General features: G+C 36.8%; 1 protein-coding gene across 1 annotated transcript in view; it reads right to left on the bottom strand.

Moving 5' to 3' along the window:
• LOC114479188 (receptor-type tyrosine-protein phosphatase N2-like) overlaps positions 1 to 23,020 on the bottom strand; it is a 169,016-nt gene that overhangs the window by 19,027 nt on the left and 126,969 nt on the right. The window contains exons 14-19 of the mRNA XM_028472730.1: positions 17,786 to 17,983; positions 9,538 to 9,685; positions 7,603 to 7,676; positions 4,832 to 4,909; positions 2,708 to 2,827; positions 1,220 to 1,386 (exon numbers count right to left, since the gene is read on the bottom strand). Of these exons, the coding sequence (XP_028328531.1) occupies positions 1,220 to 1,386; positions 2,708 to 2,827; positions 4,832 to 4,909; positions 7,603 to 7,676; positions 9,538 to 9,685; positions 17,786 to 17,983 (785 nt within the window). The remainder of the gene's footprint in view (positions 1 to 1,219; positions 1,387 to 2,707; positions 2,828 to 4,831; positions 4,910 to 7,602; positions 7,677 to 9,537; positions 9,686 to 17,785; positions 17,984 to 23,020) is intronic.

Below are 23,020 nucleotides of genomic sequence, written 5' to 3'. Positions count from 1 at the left end.
CACTTGACCAGTCAATAAAAGCAAAAACTAAACAAATTCCAACATTTTCACTCAACGTTAAAGCATGAGAAAGACACGACCCCAAAAATATCCATTACACACATTTATTCCTCTTTGTGTCTTCATGTCTCACACTTGCTGTTCTATGTGAGTTAAATAGAAGTGTTTGTCTTTATATACTTTTGGTTGTAGGAGACCAGATTGGTCAATACTTTGCGAGTTCACATCATTTAAACTACTGAATGAAATGACCACTACAGTTTGCGATTCCATTGTTTTACAGTGCTGCCAATCGTTCACACGTGTGTAACTTATGTTTATACGCTCTCATTATTGGACAGAGGTTTGTTCAAATATAATCAAGCCAATTAATAAGTTATTTACTGATGGAAAAAAAAAGAAAAGGACCATTAATTTGTGATCTTGTCTATGAGCTCTTACTAAGAATGCAATTTGAACTTATAGGAAAGTGTGTTCTGTTTGAACTTTTTGTAAAAGCTGGTCGTTGGATACTATGGGGTGTCAAACTCGAGGCCCGTGGGCCAAAATTGGTCCGCCAGAGCTTTCTTTTTGGCTTTTGTTCAAAATAAAAACTACAGAGAAAACATGAATTAAAAATCATCATCACTATACAGTTAAGTTTCTCTAAATTCCCAAATTAACTGATTTTACCTGACATGATATTTATGGATTTCAACATTTTTAAATCACAAATTGTTCGGTATAACTCGACTTTTCCCTGAACTGTGCAAGTTTTCACGAAGAGTCACATAAAAATCCCTACAAATTTCAATGTAACTTCAACAATCCTCCAAGTCAAATACTAGACATAAATTGTTTGATGCTTAAGGATGTTCTAAGAAGTGAATCACACACAATGTTTGCACAGTGAAGAGCAAATTAGGGCACAATATTGATCTGATTGCACTTTTCTTCCTCCAAAAAATCTGTTTTTATTCGGTTCGGCCCACCTGAGATCAAACTTGGTTGTAAATGATTCCAAGTGAGTTTGACACTCCTGTTCCATTGGCAGCACTGTGGTGTAATGGTGGAAAACTCTTCTGTGGACTTTTCTGTGTGGCGTTTGCATGTTCCTTGACCTTAAGTGGGTTCTATGGCTTTCTCCCACAATTCAAAAAGCTGGCCTTGCACCCAGTGTGAGCTACAGGTAACACCAGCAGGCCAGAGTGCAGGTATAGAAGTTGGAGGTTCTTTCTACCTGCGGAAGTCGAGCAGTGTCCGGCAGGTTTCAGGAACGTTCTGGTTGAGCCATGTTAGGAAATGGAACTGGGTGACTGTTCGCGTCTCATTGGTCTGCATATTTTTCAGGTAGAAGCTACGGACGAGGAAGTCGTCGCACCAGATGTGTTCAGACACCAGGTTAACCTGTAAACACAGCAGAAAAATCAGTGTAGCAAGCATTGTTTATACGCAAAGGTTGAACATTAACTTATCCTGTATTGTCTATACCTTACATAACTATACATTAAATAAGTAAATATTTCAGTTTTAGGGATCTTTTTGATTACATTTTGAAAGTTTTCAGTATAAATAATTTATACGACAGTTCGCTACATTTGCAGACAAAATCGAGATACAACATCTCAGATGTTAAAGCAAAATGCAACGGATTTCAGGAATACACTTTAAATCAGGGGTGCCCAATACGTCGATCGCGTTCTAACGGTCATCGAATAGGCATTTTGTGTTTCTGTTCATTTACAACCTCGTAGTAGGAAAAGACCCTCCTCGAGCCCAAAGCCGTCACAGTGGCCCGACCAGGTACATTTATTAGCAGCATCGTCAGACAATCTACGTGTGTGGAAGCCACTGAAGTTCTTCTAAAGAACAAAGTGAGCTACACTGAATGTGTTTTTTAATGTGTTTCTTTGATGGAGTGAGCAGCTGTGTTTGGTGCTCCTGTGGATTTGAACTGTGAGATGATAGTGCTGACCATCACACTTTCACAGAGTCATTTATATCAACTTTTAGCCTTCAAACACATGTAGTATATTGTATTATACAGTAACAATTTAAATGTGGGCATCTCCATTTTGGAATTTCAGCCAATCAGCATTCACGCATCATTCTTATTACGTCAGGAAATGTCTTTGTACTTCTGCTACCATAAAAAGCCTATGATAAAATAGCATTTTAATCCAATGTTTAAGGACTTAGTTATGTGCCATCCAAATCTTTCATTGTTATGATGTTATTACTAAGAAGACCAGGAACATTATAGTGGACAGTTTTTGACATTGCACTCATCATAAAATGAGAAAATATCGGTCGGCGCAATATTTAAATGACACTATCAGCATCTTACTATGGATCCACTCATCCTTCCAGATGAACAGAAATACACCTTAAAAAGATACGTTTACGCTACCATGGGAACAATTGGATGCCTTTAACCTCATGAAGTGCTTCGAGATGACTTTTGTTGTAATTTGCGCTATATAAATAAAGATTTAATTGAATTGAATTGAATTGAATTGAATAAAGGAAGTTGGAATTATGTGACTGGTGCAATTCTACGTCACAGTTTGTCAAACATAAGTCTGTGTTTAAAGTGCTTTTTATTGCAAATGCTACTTTTAGTCATTCCTACTAGTACATTTTCCATGTAATAGTTTTTCGGTGAGCACTCTTTGTAATTGTTAGTTGATTATCACTTCAAGTTTTAATCTAAAACCTGTCTCTTTACCTCATAGATATGGTACAGGTTTGATCCTTCATCCGGCCAGTAGTGGTAGCACTGCTTCACGCCACTATCAACAAGAGGCGTAAGCATGACAATTACCACACAGCCATTTTCCCACACCATCTGCAAACAAAAAAAAAGGTCAAAGGTTAGTAGAATGAACTTTAAAAAAGTAAAGTCCTTGCAAACTTATTCTACATTTTAGTTACAGCTTCCCCACAACATAAGAGACGATTTTTGCTTTAAATTTATAGATGACTGACATAACTTTTTAATCTGCAAAGTTTATTTAAATGTCAAGTGCTCAGCTGTCTCTTAAAAGCGGGAGTTGTTCTGCTGAAGAGGTGAAGAGCAGAATTTGGAATAAGATCCCAGACGGGGCTTTCAACACCTCCTCAACAAGAACACTGACAGATGCCTTTAGTCTCTTGTCCTTAGTCATTAAAATGCTTTTCCTTATTACGTTTAAATGTTGAAGTGAAGTGAAGAAGGAGAGTGACAGTTTTTAAGAACGAGAATTGGGCGAAATAAGTTTGTCATTTTGAGACATGCTTACTGTTTCAAACTTTGTAGGGAAAGTCAAAGATCGCGAGGACTAATTACTGCCGAGGACAATTCTCGCCCATCAAGGCCAACACCCTGTCACATTTTCTCTTCCCACAGCAAAAACACTGGTTTCTCTGGAGATCCATTCCCCCCCCAATTAAAAGTAACAGTAATGGAAGCCACAAAGCAATACAACTTCCAGATCATTACTGTCCTAGAATAGATCAGGACAGAATCAAGACAGCCGCACATGCTGTTCAACTGGTGATAATTGCAGTGTGCTTTGAATCCCCACCTCTTCTTGTGTAAGTTTCAACTCATAAGTCTCATGAATCTAAAAATGTGACCAGGCATTATTTTGGTAACTGCAGTTAATTTACTTCTGCTGACAGGATGATAATTATGGTGCTGCCACTTATGGACAAGTCGTCAAAATCTTCTTTTTAATATTTCATTATTAAATCCAACAGTTATCTTTAAACATTCACATATGAAAGTGTGTTATTAGGTTCTTACAGAAACACAGGCAAATCAGTGTGTGTTTTAAAGCATATACATTTAGAAATCACCCCCTTTTTCAAAAAGGTCTCTGAGAGGCTCTTGACATCCGCTCATAGAATATCCATGTCAAATTACAGCTCAATTCAACGAGCATTAATGGTGGAGTGGTAATTTGAAAAATGTAATGTTTGAGTAATGGGCCCCATTCATGTATATATACAGTATATATATATATATATATATATATATATATATATATATATATATATATATATATATATATATACAGTATATATATATATATATATATATATATATATACAGTATGTATGTGTCAATGATTTGGTACCATCAACTGTGGCAATATTTGACTCACAAATAAATCAAAAAATGACTTAAATGGAAATTGCCTATAAATGGGAGGTGGGCCCTCGGGCCCCTAATGAAATCGTGCGAGGCATAATCATAATCTACGTTAAATTACCTTTGAAACGATATATCACATAAATTTAGAAATTACCGGAAATGGGGGTGGCCCCCGGGGCCCCTACCCTATTTTAAAAAAATGGCTTCCGAGTGTCTCATCGTATTCATTCATAGAGTGCTCAAAACAAATTGCATTCCGATCTAACGAGAACTAACGGAGGAGTAGTCATTTGAAAAATGGAGCCCACGGGTTCCCCCTTGTGCCCCCGTGACACGTACGAGAAAACGAGCCCCATTCATATACTGGTATGTGCCAATGATTCGGTACTACCAACTGTTGTAATATTTAACTCGCAAATAAATGAGAAATCGACTTTTGTTTTTTTTTGATGCGTACACATCCATAAATTATATCTACCAAATTTCAGCCCAGACTGTTCACAAATAACAGAGAAATAGTGATTTTAACTAGTCTACACAACAACAAGAAGAACAAAGTGAGTGGTGTTTTGAGTCCGGTAGCCCAGCCTAACAAAAACCAGTTAACTCTAGCTAAAGATAGGTGGATGCATTGATTTTTTGTTGCGAGTGTGTGTGTGTGTGTGTGTGTGTGTGTGTGTGTGTGTGTGTGTGTTAGTATGTATGCGTCTTTACCTGCCAGAAATCAGCCACGGTGGAAGGCAGGGGACCTTGAGTAGCAATATAGGCTGGATTCCTGGGATCATGATCCATCTATAAAAATAAATAAAATACAATAAATTAAAGTTACCTCTGTTTGTTGTACGTTTTACATCGTCTCAAATTAAACATGACTTTTATCAGATTGTTAGACTGCATTGGCCATCAGAAGGCCTCACTTTAAAATGAGGTAACAAGATAGGCAAGACAAAATAAAAGGTCAACACACAGAAATCAATATTCCCAGGATACTTTTGCAAGCAAACATAAAAGAAAATATTTTTCAAATTTAAATATCAATAAGAATAAAAAAAAAGTGTTGCACAACATTGTTTTTTAGAAAATGGTAACAAAACACAAGCTAAAAGTCTAAAAGTTAGAAAAATATTACAATGAACAGTGATGCTGCAAGAAGGTTGAGGTACGTTAAAAAAAAAAAAAAAAACGAACGTACATTTAACTATCAATATGGTTGGTATGGATGATTTAAACACTATCAGCAACCGGCATGCATCAGAATGAGTGTGTTTTAGTGAGGGTGTACATGTGAGATTAAATGGCGTCCAAGTGATTGATTATGTCTTAGGAAGTGTCTGTTTTTGATTGAGTGGTTAAAGAAAAATTGAGTGTGTCTTAAAGTCTGTGTTTGTACACTACTTGTACACTATGCATGCAGGTGAGGATGTCAGTCTGGGAAAGGAAATGACTGAATTTGCATTTTTGGGTTTACATCCCAGATATAGTGATTTTAACCTCAATGACAATTAAAAAACTAAACAAAAACTTCACAAATACATTTCAGAGATTTCCTCTCCTTTACCTTTAAAACTGTCATTAAAATTTAAAAAAAAAAAAAAAAAAAAAACAAGATGGGGATAGGCTATTTCATCCTAATAGTATTTAAAATGGAAGTACACCCCAAAGATTATGCTGACCTGCCACTAGGGAGAAATTAAAAAAAATGCCTTGATTATGGGCGAGTCGTTAAGACACGCCCAGTCAGTAGCCCCGCCTACACAGCGCTGCACGGTTCCACATGGAGCTGTCAATCAATGCTCACTGAGGGCTGTGATAGGAGGAAACCAGTCCCTCCTCCCATCTTTTATAAGAGGGGCGGGGCCAACAGTGTGTTCAGCCCATAAAGGGCAGTCACTGACATTTTACAACAAAAAACGTTACATTTAAATTCTTAAACTTAAATGTGAAAAGTGGGACTAGGATCAATAAACTATATTACTTCATACCTAATTAAGTATGTATTCAGGAGCAAAAAAGTGGTTTTTGGTTGTACTTACGCTTTGGAAAAAGTTTCTTGTTTAAGGTTTTTCTTTCCACTAAAATCGGGGTGTGTTCGATATCGATACAATACGATATCAGCACAAATATTAAATACAATCATTATCTATTTTGTAGTGTGGAATGTTAGAACAAGGCTTGATCAAGTCAGAACAATAGTCAGAATGAGAAAAGCTGACCTATTTATTACCACAGAACTTTAACCTTAAACATAAGAATATTCTACAATTGACAAAAATGAATACAAATACAACAAATAAATTAGAAGACCCTGAAAAATAAACCAAATAAAAACAATATATATCGGAGATTTTAGATGCAGGCCAATATTTGCTTATTTTTGCTGATATCAGGCCGACATCCTATATCAATATCACATACATAACATACACCAAAAAAAAAAATCATTTTAATGCAACAGCATTTCCTAAAGAATTAAAATAATATATCTACACTTACAAAGCCAGGTAATTAAATAATTTAGGAGAATAAACATGTTAGTTTAGTTTAAGCATGGTATGAGTGAGCAGAGTTCTAGCAGCAGCATTAAGTGGAGTTCATTAAATAAGTGGAATAAGTGCACATTACACTGTGTATAAAGTCTTTTTTACGTGCTCGTGTGTGTGTGGGAGGTGGAAATGTGTGCACACTGAGTGTTTGAGTGTGTGCTGGTGGGTGGTTGGATCCTTACGTCCACGTCCTAGGATAGCACATGAGAGTGGGTGAGCGTCCCTGTGTACAGCCACACAGTGTGTGGGTACATGTGTTCTATATGTTTCTGAATTTGTGCATGTGTGACATTGGAGGAGATTGCTGTTACTTCCATGTACAGTTTTGTCTCCTCCTCCTTAATTTCCCTCTCTCAGCTTTGAAAAAAACCCATTTTTTTTTTTCAATGCTTTCTCGATTTAAAATACATTTCATTCCTCGAGGTTTTAATGGAATACCAATGTATTTGGCCGCAGGGGAAAAGTGAAGCTTCTATTCCTACACTGCTTCCCAGAGCAGTACAGTCACTTACTAAAATCCACCCTCCCTCTCGTTCCTACAGGGTGTTATCCTGCTCAAATCTGTGCCGTACCAAGAGAGGGCCTTGATAAGTGTAGTGGAGCGAAACAATGAACATAAAGTAGTGTCAAATTAGCATAACCCAAGGTCAGAAACAACAATTTCCCAGACCACACGGATCAATTTATTTTGATAAACAAGATGCACACTATGAGCCATTTGCGTGTCCTTTTCCACACTTTCCCCCAAAGCGAACACCCACTTGGGGTGTTTTCTGTAAAGCAGTCATTAATATTCATGATGCAGGACATGCACAGAATGCGAGGCTGCCACAGAAGCTAAGCAAGCATTGTGTCAAAATTGATAATAGAGGACGGTAGACTGCCTCTATTTCTGCTGCTGCACTCTGTGGAGTGGTGTTAGAATGCAGAGGAGGTACTTACTATTGGGCTGGCATTGATGTAATCAGAGTTGCCTTGGCTGTTTTCAACTCTCAAGGTGATTCGGGAGTGATCATCTGTTAAAAAACAAACCAAGAAAAAGCCAAACTTTCTTTTAGTGCATCATGTGTTTAGCAATTGTTTCTAGTGGTTACCAATGGCTAATATGCAAGATGCAGGCTCTTTAAATACAGGTCCCTTTTGTAAATGTTGAAAATACTTGGGGAATTTTTACTGCGTAACAGTTCGTTTTGGACTATTCAAGACAGTGGTGTCCAACCTACGGCTTGTGAGTTAAAACTAGTACGCTTTAGTGTTCACATTTGGTCCACTGAATGAAAATACCCTTTCAAACTTGTCAGGGAATGTCATGGATCTACTGGTCCATCAGTAATGCACATATGCAGATGACAAAATAATTTATCCGATCATAATTTTTGTACTAGCGCATTAATCTTTATGGATGAGCAAACATTTGCAGCTTGTTTTTCACTCTGTGCACCTAAAGCTCAAATGTTTTAGAGGAAACTATTTTTCCTTTTTTTTATTCCTGGAAAAAAAAGTGTTTTCCCTCGATTGACAACCTGGATTTCATTAAGCTACAGCGTGTTGGTGAGAACAGGTCAGTCCATTTTCAAACGGAGCTATTTCCACAGACGCTTCCAACTGTTAATCATTGATGAGGTTGGAGCAGGAGAGCTTTAAGTGAAAACTAATTTACAATCCTTCTGCTCACTGCATTTGCTGCTTGTTTCAGATAATAGAAGGAGCAGGGTTTGGGTTTATGTAAAAGAGTGCAGTTGAGAGTTGGTGAAGGCAATGTAACTGTGTTTAAATTATTAACACGACATTTTGTTTCTCTACTTTTCCATTCTTCATATTTGAAAAGACAATGATTTCTATCCATGATAATAAAAGAGGAGATATCAGATTGACTTCATGGTTAAGCTCAACATGAGGTGAAAATTGCTTTTCGTGTAGACAATGCTACATTTTTGTACTTTGAATCATCAAATTTAAGAACAATGGTCATACATTAGGGTTAAAATTTGTCTTGTCTTTCATAAGGTAACATTTAATTCCCAATGAACAAACTCAATAGTGCTGTTTCCATTCTCTACCTTGATTTGTGACATTTTGATGTACTTACATCACGAACCACCACTGTTAGCCCCTCCCCTCCTATAAAAACTAGCACTTGTGGACTCGGCAATCTGTGATGAGTAGCTTGAATTGAGAGAATAGGCTATATGCACGTATCATTTCCGCGTTTGTCATAAGGATGCAATGATATTTCCGGTCACAGCATTCTGAATGCGGAAGTACAGGTGTTATAGTTTAAGTTGCTGCTGCAGCAACGACAGATGAGGTCAAAGAGGATCAGGGTGCTAAGCTGCCCTCGTCGATGCCAGGTAGCTTTTATTTACGTTGTGTGCGGACGCGTCACATGTTTAACACAAGACTTCTCGGTGCAAAGTGTACTCACCGTGGCTGTTGTGAACAGGAAGTTACGTGTCTCGCAGTTCTTCAGCCCTATGTGGTTTTATTGTATTTTTATAAAATCTACAGTCTGTATAAAGTGATGAAACAATAAAACAATGAACACGTATATGATCTGTCTCATATAAATAAACAAACATTTGAATCGCTTCCATTGGGCATCGATCCTGCGTCAATGAGAAAAACTAAATCCTTATGTCTGCTGCATTAACCACTTAGTCACTGATCAGCTGTCATATATATATATATATATATATATACGTATATATATATATATATTTATATATATATGTATTATTATAATTGAACAAAGCATTATTTCTCGTTAATGTCAACTGATGACCCACTTCTGACAGTGGCTGACTGTATCAGAAAACATGCAAGGGCAAATAAAATGCAGAAGATGCTGGAAGGTACGAGGGAAAGCCAGATGCTTACATGCCACAACAGCAGTCGAGCGGTTCTTCTTTGCATTGCCATCCTTGAGGCCGAGTGTTGATGCGTTGGGTTCTGCCTGATAGGCGCAGAGGGCCTCCCACTCCTTTTCAAGACGATCTTTGTTCTTTAAATGATCCTCCATGTACGACTGTCAAAGTAGAGAAAGACCACAGGAGGAGAAGATAAGACCGACTGAGTTTAAGTCCCCAGTAAGTCAAGTGTGTTCCTCTCCTGAATCCCACCTGGTCAAATAAAAAGTGTTTGAGTCACATCGGATGTGAGTTGCTGTCAATTTGTTTTTAGGCAACCTTGAAAAATTAGCAGCCCGTCCACACAAAATATGGTTGATATCATCATTAATAGATGATAGTAGAGAATGAGCCAGTATGGATCTTTAAATGGCTCGAGTGGTGATTTATGATGGCAGTTAAAAATGGATCTGATCTTAATCACAGCAAGCTCCAGACAAAGTTCTAATGGCTTTCTGCTAAAATGAGAAGGGTTTGTTAAATAAGGAAGGCAGCCTGACTAGACATCCGGTTGATGGAGGATTATGGAAAAAAATGACCAGCTCAAAGGCAATATCATGGTTTTATCACATTACACTGCCAGGGGTAGACTGGGAGAAAATTTCAGCTCCGGCATTTTGTGTCCAGACCAGCCCCCTACATAATCAGAGAACACATGCAAACTCCAAAGCTGAGTCATATTCCTTGATAGCAGTTAGTCAGTAATGCTCAACGTGTGGCTCTTTATGTCTTCATTTTAAATATTAATCCAACAAAAAAACCTTAAAAGGTTAAAAAATTTATTTTGGCCATTTTTCCAACTTCCTCTGTCCCATTTTCACCATTTTTTGACACTTTTTTCAGATCGTAGATACATTTTGGCAAAAGGTGCCTCTTTCTTCCTATTTTATGTACATTTTTGCAACACTTTTTGACACTTTTGATCCAAATTAGCTTCTTTTCACCCAATAACTACCACTTGTTTTCCTTTCCTCCCCACATTTTGTGCCCGGATGCCAGATGGCCAGTCCACCCCTGTACACACTGTTAAAATCAAATATTATGTGTCAGTCAACTAAACATTTTCTGATCTGTAGTAAAATCACCTATTTTTACAGCATCATTTTAAGCTATGACCTTTCATTTGGGTACAGCTGGTTATCAACATGGACCTGGCCCACCAAAAAGGCAAACATACTAATGCACACAAAACAAAAAAATCTGCCATGCAATACATTGAACGTAACCCTAAACAATGTACACACGCTTACATCTGGAGTCCAAATGATGAACCCTCCCCCAAACCACCACCCCTCACTCCCTCTCAGCTTCTCTAATGCCAGAGTAATGGGGTTTTGTGGCTGTGTAAAGGGATTATTGCAATCCAATCAGGAGGTGCTGAGATCACCATGTGTCGTCCAAACACTGAATAATCCCTTTTACTGCAGCAGGGTTTACAGCTGCCAAAGGTGCTCAATAAAAAAAGCACGATGCAATAAGACTGTGGCCAAGGTGCCATTATGGCTCTGGTGCAGCAGCTGAGCACCTGTATGAAGCAGGCCATTAAGAGAGTTGGCCGCATGGGAGGTGACGTAACGTGGGAGCCATTTTGGATAGTCAAAGATGGGAAAGAAAAGTGATAGAAATGGCCAAAGGTGGCTCTAAGTCAGCAAAGAAAAGCTTCCAAATGTCAGCATCTGTTCTTTATCACAGGCAGCAGGTTCAGGCGATGTGCTGGTCTCTGAACTTTAAATTCACAATTATCTTTTGATGATTCCAACTATCTAGTTTGATGCAGTGTGGGGGAAGCATCAAAAACATGTGATCTGATTAGCTCACAATCTCTATGGTAGATTATCCTCATTAATTATGTCAAAAAACGTAATGTATTTCTAGACTAGTGTCTCATTACAATATCCCTTAATGCCTCTTCCATTATTAATCTTTAATCTTCTGTAGCTGCTTTATCCGGTACAGGATCACCAGGGTCCACTTTTATCTGTATCTAAGCTATATATAATGCAAGGCGAGGTACCTAAAGAGGATGCCTATGTCTATGTAATTGTATCGCAATAGATTGAAAATGTAGGTAGTATTTTTTAGCTGTGGTTGACTCAGGTAAAGAAAAGTCTGATAACCTTCAAACTAGGTTAGTGGAACACGACAGTAGGGCCCACCATTCGTTGAAAGATAATTCAAGATGAAAAAAGACAGGTGGTCCTATTAATAGGTTGAAATTGATGCTCAAATAGTTTTTGATCTACGCTGTAAACACTCTTTTATTGACATTGTTGGAAAAGTAATGCACATTGCATTGTGGGATCTGTAGTCACGTACATAGTGTTTTTACTTTATTCTAACCGTAATTTCTTGTGTTTCTTTGCCAGACAAGGAGGACAGTGATTCACTTGACACCATTTTTGTTGGTATTATAGATATCACCTTACTCTGCGAGACATTCAATTTCGTCCGGATAGGGATCTTTCCATGCAAGCCCCAAAATAAACATCCTCCAATGTTTTGCCACAACTTTAAGTCTGTGAAAACAGTAGAAATGTGTTGGGAAATCACTTTGGCAGAGTTTTTGGTGACAAACACAAGTAATCAAGGTCAGAATAAAGAAAAAACACTTCTATGTCTACAGGAATCCACATCCCACAATGCAATTTGCTAAACTTTTCCAGCAATGTCAATAAGAAAGTGTTTACAGTCAAGACCAAAACAAATTTTCAAGCGGCAATTTCAACCGTTTACATCTTTTTTGGAGCAAATGATCTTCGATTTCTTTGATCTATGAGACCTACCATGTGTCTTCATCGCCCCGGGCAACTATAAATATATACACACTGTGACAAGGTTACATTTTGCTGTCTTGAAAGGTAGTAAATTAATCCCTTTTTCTAATTGTGCAGCAGTCTGTGTTGTGATACAGTTTGGCGTACACCTTCCAAATAGTTTTGTGCTTCTTCTTGGGAAGACTTAAGTGCTTTTTGTGGATTTCACCGATTTCATTGGCCACACCTGAACACAATTCAAGTTCACCCCTGCAAGTACATCTGTGCCCGTGACAATGGCACAGCAGCCTGTCACTAGTTTTTGGCTCTTGTCACGTTAAGGGTAAAAATAACAGGTGTAGCCACAAAAATGACAGACCCTAAAGTTTACTGAGCTCAGCATCGTCCAAATCATATAAAGCTTTTCAACTCATTTACATTTTTCTGGCCCCCAATGTGTCAAATTTATGGCAGGTAATAATAATAATAATAAAAAAAAAAAAACATTAGAAAGACATTCACTTCAGCTTTCACATTTAATTTGTCATTTTGTGATTAGACTTGTAATTAATGTCTACGTATTAATTTAGGTAGTCTGACGTCTGCTGATTGGATGTGATCAACACTCTCGGAGTAAAGTGTGAACAGTGTGAAATTAGAAACAAAGTTTTGAACTGAGACTTAGAGGTTCTCCGTCATTATTGTATTTTACTAAATATAATTCATAAAAGCTGCTTAAATGTAGATTCTCATTATTAATGTGTTGTGTCATTAAAAAAAGCATACATCACTAGATGAGAGGTATGAAACAACGTCATTAAAACCAGGGTTGGGGTCAATTACATTTTTCAATTACAATTCCGTTTTTAATTATCCGTGTTTAATTACAACTCATGATGACAGGCATTTTTTCAAATAATAATTAAAGATACAATTCATATTTTTCCCCTGAAAGTCAATTACAATTACGTTCTCAATTACGAAAGTTCAATTATCAATTATCACATTGCCTGAGCCTTTAATAAATAAGCCCACAAAACGTGAGCTTCCTTTTGTGTTAGCTTTCTGTTAGCATCTCATCTAAAAACAGGTCAGCTTTGACTTATGTCATAAATCAGCTGTAAAATACACTGTAAAATATTATCCATCATCCAATTTGTTTTTCTTCTCTTGGTTACCTTGTTAGGTATTAATTAAAATATTAGTATTAATATTTGGGTGTGGGCATCTGAGCCTTTTTTTCTGTCACTATAGCCGTAGATTTATTTATTTATTTATTTTTTAAATGGTAAAATGATCCTCAAGAGAATTGGTATGTGTAAACCATAAAACTGTAATATGGTTTCCCCAGTTTTGCGTTTAATTACATTGTAAATGACAGTTTTTATATAATTTCCATGCCAATTAAAATGGCAAAATAATTTATCTGATTACAAGAGGAACAGATTTTTTCACTTACAATTATAATTATGAAGAATTATAATTAATTACTTATTACCTCAACCCTGAAGCCTGTTTGTGAGCAACAACAACTCCAACCCATTCCCAGCACTGTTAATCTCGATGGCGGCTCCTGCTGCTGCAGTATAATCTATAACACTTACTTAGCCAGCAACAAAAGACAAGATAATGTGCTTTATATACAGAGTTTCCTAATCCTCTTAAGACACAAGCAGGGAGAGTGTGTGTGTGTGCGTGAAGCGTATGTGCGTGAAGCACACGAGGAAGGTCCTCTTGGGAACAAGTAATACATTAACTTAGATAAGATGGTGAAAACTGTTTCTCCTCAAATTAAAACCAGTGGGTGGATGATGACATGAAATTTGCCTGGGCTTTATAAAAGGCAATTAATTTGTTTGGTGGGGTGGGGGGTGGGTGGTGAGGGGGTAGAAGGGTCGTGTGGCAGGGAGGAGCCTTGAAAATCATGCAGTGATGGCGTTTTCCTTTCGTCAAAGGCAATATTCATTAATCGCCTAATTGATCACGTCAGGTATAAAACAACCATTAGATGAGATATTTGCATACCCATTGCACTACTTTTTTTTGTTAAAAAGTTGGTGTCTCAAGTGATACATGGTCTCCTCGTGATGGTATTATATAACCTTGCAACAACTAATGGCGTATGAATTGGTTTTAAACTCTTAAGTAGTGGAGTTGTGTTTCTTGGATGTGCAGAGCTGTCTGAGGTGCTGAATACACTTTATTTTAAACAGGAACTCAGCAAAGTTAGTTCCTGAATTACCGACTTTCATCCGGATAGGATCCAGATTACGCATTTCAATGAGATTTTTCGAAAAAAATGGGGGTGCCCAATGCCCATACATTTGGAGCTTCTGTATCGTTATTAATGGGGATTGAAATTCCTTCTTTAAAGAAGGGATGGGCAACGCTATCACAGCGGGGCCACAAAAATGTGATTGTATCTGACCCGAGGGCTTCATGATCAACATTCATGTCAGCATTTAAAACAATAACCAGTCAGATTATTTATACAGGTGGAAAAAGGGTTTACTCTTTTCTTTGTCTGTGGTTTTGATGTTTCATCAATTTTTTTTGTCATTTTGTGTGCTTTTGTTAGTTTTATTATTTTTGTTATTTTTTTTTAGTTCTTCTAATTTTGTGTAATTTTCTTCATTTTTGTTGTCGATTTGTGCATTTTTGGGGTCACTTTCTGTATTTTTGTTGGTTTTTTTTCAGTCTTTTCTGGTCATTTTGTGTAATTTTTTTCAAGTCATTTTGATTGGTTAAGTGGTTGTTCTGTCTGTCTTTGTTGTCATTTTTATGTTTTTATGAGTAATTTTGTGTATTTTTGGAATTTGTGTGTCTGTGTTTTTGTGTTCTTTGTGCATTTTGCTAATGATTTGTGTGTTTTGGATGTTAGTTTGTGTATAATGTTGGACTTCATATTCCTACCAACTTCTTGAATTACAATTTTTGGGGATTTGCGTTGCAAAAAATTAGACTGAGGGCCCCAGGGTTGCCAGTTGCCCATGTCTGCTTTAAAGTGTGAATGATCATGGTAAAATGGATTACTCACGTATTTGGTGCTTGTCATGATGTTTGAGTGCTTTAGGCAAAAATATCTATTATCTACAGTATTTATCTCTATTGCAAGTTATGTGTATTTGCCTTTTTTTTTTTTTAAAGAATAAAACATTTTTCCAGAAGTCTAGAGTCTTCATGAAAGGATACCATCATTAACCAAATCACATTCATACATTCACCTATCCCAGCTACATTAACCTTCCCTTCATTGACACCTTTCCCTCTAGTTTTGAGAATCAGCAACCCTCTGTGCAAGGCTGCGGCCTTCACCTCCAATGAATATGAGCCAATACATGAGGAGTATTAATAAACTAATATGTATTCATCAAATTCAAATACTGTCAACTCTCTTGTCACCCCTGAAACAGTTTACTGGTTTTAACCTTTAAGTTCAAACCACTCAATCCCATCACATTTATTCCAATCTGCATGTGACCTTGGTGCTAGAGAAGCATGCACTTCGTTTTGCTGTGCTTGCATCCAAGAATAAGAAGAAGTATGTAAAACAAAAGCCCTTTGAGACAAAGCAGTGCAGCAACACAATGACCAAAGCTGTGGTCCAAATCTAATATCGGGTGTAATTAGTGTCATTGTCACTTGTGAGCACTGCAAAAAGCTCTCTGTGTGACATCGTGCCAAAAGTGTCATCACAGGAAGAATGAGAGAGAGAAGGAAAGAGCTGTGGAACTGTGATGACGCTCAATCGATCGACTGTAAAAAAAAAAAAAAAAAAAAGTAAGAGGAACAAAAAAAAATATGAATATGTGTTGCACTACGGCAAAGCCAGGAACACGTCTCACAAAATAAGGCACAAACACTTTTATTTCATGGGAAAAAGGTGATTTTGGGGTTTTTCAAAATATGCTCCATGCTTTAAAAAACAGTATATGTGATTTTTCATTTGAATTTGGGTTGAAGTGTTAATTTTGATAGAAAATTCTGATTTAGTCTTTTGACTAAAACGCAACTTAGTTTGGTGAAAATATAGTCATCAGGACAATTTCAGTTATAGTCTCGTTTTAGTCAACTAAATGACATTACATTTTTAGTTGACTAAATAAATTCCAGATATAGTTGATTAAATATACAGTTTAAGAGTTAATGTATTTTCTAAAGAGTCAAAATTGTAGTTTTAAATTCTAATAGATTTTTAAGTACAAAGACATTTCCCTCATCCATCGATAATACATTGTGGCACAACTCTTTGAAATGCATCAAAAGGTGAAGTTCAAAATCTAAAACATCAGAAAAAAATCAATAAAAGGCTTAAATCTGAGGTTCAGACAAACTTGCTGACATGAATTAAAGATGCATAACATGAACTAAGGGCTACCATAATATGATAGGAAGGATAAGGAGTACATGGGACAAAAAAAGGTAGGGAAACACTGCACGATAGCAATGTTTTTGCGAAGATGCTAGGGGTGGGGGAAAAAATTGTTTCACAAAAGTATCGCGATTGTAATCATCCACAATTCTGAATCGATTCATAGACTTCAAAAATGGATTTAAAAAAAAAATAAAAAATTATATATATATATATATATATATATTTATATTTTTTTTTCAGGAAAAACAGATTCAGTAGATCTGTTTAGAGTCTTTACTCGTGAAACACTGTAAATACCACTATACAAAAAGTCCACTAGCTTCATGCTAATGTCTATGGGAAAAACCCATGTATATGCTCATGCTAACATTTACTACGTTCGGCGGTGATTTATAAAACACACTGTTTATGCATAACTTTGACAGACACAGTCTTAGGAGTGTTATCAAACAGAACACTTAAACATACTCACAAGCATATGTTTTTTCAAGCCGAAAATACAAGAACTTAGTTCGTAGAAACCAGTAGGCCATGAGCTTTCAAAATGGCGAATTTCGACGACTACGGCAACAGGCCAAAACACAAACTCACCCAGACCTATACAGTCTATGACACGATCCCAACAGGAAACATCAACCCCATCTTACAATGTATTACATAGACAGCACAAGGAGTGTGCGTGTGTTTTTATTTGTTTAGCATGAATAAATGTTTCCTTTTGTCTTAAGTTTGCCTTTGTGTGATTACATCATTGGAATCAGTTTATTTAAAATTATCTCATACAAACTGTACTGTTTTGATGCCATAATTTGCCTTAACACACTATGCATTGTATCAATTTTTGAATCGAGAATCGTTTGCATCGAATCGTGACCCTAAGAATCGAATCGAAAGAGCAAAGATTCACATCCCTAATGATTAGTATTTTAAAAAAATAGGTTACTTATTTCTTCAAGTATTTCACATCCCGATAAACTATAATCAAAAACAATGTTTCATTTCTACAGGCAAAAACTTTTCATTAACCACAGTTTTTCATTGCAAAAAACAATGACAATTGCATCTCAGCGAGATGAAAAGTGTGGACTCACCAGTATCATGTGACCAGTGGAGATGTCCAAGTTTGAGTGGGCTGGCTCTTCACTCCACGAGGAGAGACTGCTGCGTGCAGAAGGACTGACAGCCTGACCACCATCACTGAACTGGGATGACACGCTGTTGATCCGGGATGAGATGGGCTCCGGACGCTCGGCTGGAGGTTTGACGGCCATACGCTGACGACAGAGCTCCTGTGACAGAGAAGATGTCTCATCAACATCACTATCACAAGTTCATTCTACATAACAGGTGAAAACAAGTAATTGTAATCAATGGTTTATATGAACCATTGATTACATGTCATGGATCATAAATACAACCTTTATCCTCATAATAATTATCTTCCTAGTAAGGGTGTCCCAATTCGATGTCGATATCAAATATTGGTCCGATATTAGCATGAAAACGAGTATCGGATTCAAATTTCCGAATTTTCTGATTTTTTTTAATTCAATTTGTATTTTATTCAATTGTAGAATACTGTAGATATTATGTTGAAGGTTAAAAGTTATGTAACCAATTGGTTATTAATAAATGGGTCAGTTTTTCTCACACCTACTGTTGCTGACTATTGTTCTCTGTTTGAGTAACATCACTAGATCAAGCCTTTTCTAACATTCCACACTACAAAATAAGTATTTTTAAAATGTTTTTAATAAAAAAAAAAGAGAGAAAGAAAAAAAAGTATGTATGATTCACGTTGATATTGGATCTATATCAGTATTGGCCGATGCGCAAGGCTGCAATATCGGTATCATATCGGAAATGAAAAAGTTGTATCGGGACATCCCTCCTTCCTAGTAAAATAAAAGTGAAAAAAAAGGAATTATTTGGAATAAAACCTTTCAACATGGTGAGTGAAAAAACACTCACAGAATCAAAATAAACAATGAATAAAATGAATGCTGTAGCACTGTCTTATTATGCAAAGGCTACAGTGAATAACAATTGAACGCTGCAGTTAAAAGCACTGTTTTCACTGTATTATTAAAGCCATTGGGGTATGGCATTTTTCGATCTATCTAAAACTATGACATTCCTGCTATTCTGAAACTTACCAATACAGCAATATAGCTGTAAACAACTGGCTAACCAATGGCTGGGAATGAGGCAACCTGTCACTCATAAAACACCAGTGTTACTACTGCTCAGCAACTTCTACCATGACCAACATCTTTCAACATTTTACTGCAGGTCTCTCGGCACCCAATACAGTATCTTCATGCCTACACTTCAGGAAATGGTCTTTTTTTTGTGTGTCTGCTGCATACGTGACCATAATGTAATATTGATGCTTCAGTCAGCTGTAATAACCTTTGAGAATCACCTGGAATCTGGAAGACAGTACAATGAGACAATGCAATAGAGTCACTGTTGCCACACAAGAAGAAGAACTGCAAATTATTTTACATTTTCATAATGAAAACAGACTTTGAACCACACCAAATGACAAGTAAAACACTGAGACCTCAAACACACTGATGGATTATAAGACTGTAAAAAAAGTTTTATTCAAATTCAACCAAATACTTTTGGCCAAACTGACATTTGCTCCAAAGCTGACAAGCTAAAGTGATGACTGAATGATCACAACCACATAATGTGATGGAAACTATGTCAGATTGAGCTAAATTACACCTCCCTGTCTTAATTAGGAGGCTAGAAACTTTAAAAGCATTACACATTTCTACAACAAAGGGGGAAAGGAAAGCCCAAAAACAGAAGCAGTGATTTGGTATTGTGTACTTGGGTTATTTTTCCTCACAGATAAGACAGTTTAGACTGCCTATAATCATAATTCTTTCATCGTATTGGTCATTATTTTGATATTTGTTATGTGTTTCTGTGGAAGCCACAAAATAAACATCGGCCATTGTTTGGTCAACAACTTTCAACACGTGAAAACATCAAACGTGTCACTTAGGCAGTGTTTTTTTTAGGTCACATTGGCATCACTAGTAAATGAGAACAACTTTAGGATAAAAAATAGGTGCAGTTTAAAAAACGTTAGGGATCGTCCCCCGTAGCTTTAAATATGCTGGGTAGAGATCTTAATGACGGGACTCGAGCAATGCTGATTTAAGGTGTCTGATGTTTAGGCTCCTGGTGCTCCAAGATACTCCTTGGGGGTATTTTATCAAAGTGCACTTAAAAATACAAATTTTACTGTTTGATTCCTGGTTCACTCAAGCCGTATCTAACCATGCTAGCTTTTTCTATTTTTCCACCCTTTGGAAAAGTGATGCCGCTCATGGATTTGGGCCTTTAGGGGTCTGCCCTGTCCCTGAACACACACTCTCTCTCTTCAATAGAGCCCTCTGTATAATAAAAGCTTCCTCATTGTGAATCACTGGATCCTCAAAGAAACGACACGCCGTGGCAAATGGGAGGCGATAGATACGCACATGTCCTTAAATAGACTGATTGTAAACACATAGGAGACTGCAATCATCTGGTTTAAATTATGGCACACCTTAAACACGTGTACAAGTAATAAGACGATTATCGTTAGGATTTGTATTTGCACTGATTTAAAATTAAAATCAAACATTGACAATGATTTTCTTTCTAAAGACCACATTAAAGCTGCATATGGTGAGAAAATGTATATAGAAGTGTTTGTCTAAGTCTTTCCTGCGTCTGCAGCCTGAGCAGCAGGTAAACTAAACACGCCTGGTCGACCAACCTGGTCGAGAGCAAGTTTGCAGCACAGACTGTGTTTCCATGGCAACTAAGGTGTTTTCTCTTTGATGAAACGGCTGAGTGGGACTCTTGGGTATAACCTGGAAAAAACAACTTGTGTTCCTGCCCGAGTTTCTGTTCTGCTTTTTGGCTCCATAAACTCCAGTAATTGTGCACCTATTGGCTTTTTGACTTGGTTTTGGATTTTGGAATTTGAATTTTTTTTTCGAAAACTTTTATTCACCAGCATTCCTTCATCCTTTGATCTCTGTGGATTTGCTTTCCTCCTCTACAACAACCCTTCACCAAATCTAATACTGCCTAGCGCACTCTGTATTACCATATTACATGCAACAAGGATGCTGACACCAACAGACCTGGGCTAAATCTGAGTCCTTATCAGGGTTTCTTAATAACTGGTTGATTAACTGGTGGAGCATTTGATTGACAGGGGAGGTCATGTGAGCAAGCCTTCATTAGTCTGTGTTTGATTTGACTGTTTGAATTGTCGGCAGACACTGATCTATAAGCTCGGGAGCAGAAGGTGTGTGTGGATTATTAAAAAGCTCCAATACCTGGTCTAGAGAGAAAAGGCAACCATGAAGAAACTACTAAGTGAATACAGCTTTCACATACCCTGTTGTATTTGGCTGTCACAGTCCTCTATAAGTAAATGCCAGTGTTGCCTCAGAGTGTGTGCAGAAATGATAAATGTGCTAACTGAAAATCATTCCACTTTATTTCTAAAAGACATTTGATTTTGTTATTTGCAAAGTTCAAAATGACTACGTAGAAATGTTACACATAATAAATATAGTGTTTACTATAATTTAGGCTTCTCTAAAATGTTTGCATTTTGCAAATACAGTATGTACCACTTTAAGGAAAATAATATCAAAGAAAATAAAATGAATATCCTCTGTATAATTGACTCCAGCTTGGGAATGACAAATAAAAGTGAAATAAAAACCTCGATGGCAGCGCTCAATCAGCACAATTGTTAAGAGTCTCTTAGAGGCAAGAAACACATGATCCTCAGCACTTTTATTACAACGAGCCCACAAGAACAACTGTGCAGTGGCAGCAAAATCTTTCAGAATGAAATTAAAATTTCTTCGAGGTGGTTTCCCCTTTGAGAGCCAATTACAGAAGGCAAAGGCCTGCAATATGAGGATATAATATAACTTAGAAGAGGTTTTTAGTGTAAACAGCAAGAATCCCCCACTTACCCCTATTTTAGTTTGATCTAAATGGCTTTGATTTTCCAGTGTCTACACTTCATCACGTTAATCTAAAACTCATCACAAACCCAGTGCAATAACTAACACTAATCCTGTGTCAGCACTTGTAAATGTGTGTTTTTGTACCGTTTTACTGCATTTTTATGCTTTTATTTTTAAGGCCTAAAGACTGTTGTTCTTGTATAAAACTAAATCTATAATCACAGTGGTGATTTGTGAGGGTCTAGGTTTTGTGTATTTTTTAAGGCTTTAACTCAACTTTGCCTTCAGTTTTTGAAACAACTGAGACTCACTGTCTGCAAAAAAGTCAATATCTGTAATATGCCACGATATTAAAAATGATCAATGATTTTTAGTATGATTAGTGCGGTTAGAATATAAATGTGTTACAGCAGGCGTCATGTGAAACATTGGCCGTTAAAAACCAGGTCAGGACATCCATGATCCATATTTTCATCTTTTATTGTACATCTAACCTGACTTTTTAGCTTTGAAAGGTTAGTTATTGTTATTTACCATGGTCTAGGTCAGTAGTAAGAGTCAGTGGTTTACATTTTTTAGTTTAAATGACAGTTTAGGAGGTCACAGACACACTTTTCTCCCATTTCTTTAAAAGTCTTGGTTTTCCTTATTGAAACTACAAAATATTGTTACGTTTTTGGTCATCCAGTGGCTCCGCATATAATGACAGAATGATTTTTCTAGGATGGTGATATTAGCGTGGTTACCGGACTGGATTCATACCTCTGATAATTGAATGAACTTTTTTATTTTTACAAACGCACAATGTTGGATCATCCATTTCGAAGAACAGCAATAGCTCTGACAATAAATAAAGGCGGATAAATGTTAACCTTGATGGATGACCAATCTCTTTAGAGCATCAGGTCTTTTTTTAAATTTGATTACCAAATAAAATGAAATGCACGATGGCTAATGTTTGTGGAGGAGACGAGGCATCGATCTTCAAGTTGATGGCAGCAATTGAAAAACACTTGAGCCTATTTCAAAAAGGGCAACTGCAAGGGAATCATTAGTATGTAGGAAAAATTAGACTGTTTCTTTTCTGAGAACCAAAAATACGTTACCTGTGCTAATGAAACACACCAAAGTTAACATTTCTTGTCAAAAAAAAAAAAAAAAAAAACACTGTTTTCCATTAAAATCTAAATCAATACACACCAAAGATATTAACTGAAATCTAACTACATGTAAATAATCTACATTTAAATAGTTGTTGCTCAAAAAATTTAATTCAGCAATCAGCTTTCAGGCATTTGTAGCATCCCTAAAAAAGAAAAAGGT

Source organism: Gouania willdenowi, chromosome 17, assembly GCF_900634775.1.
Source record: "Gouania willdenowi chromosome 17, fGouWil2.1, whole genome shotgun sequence".
Classification (NCBI taxonomy): domain Eukaryota; kingdom Metazoa; phylum Chordata; class Actinopteri; order Blenniiformes; family Gobiesocidae; genus Gouania; species Gouania willdenowi.
The sequence above is the reverse complement of the archived record's forward strand: the minus strand, read 5'-3'. Positions and strand labels throughout refer to the sequence as shown.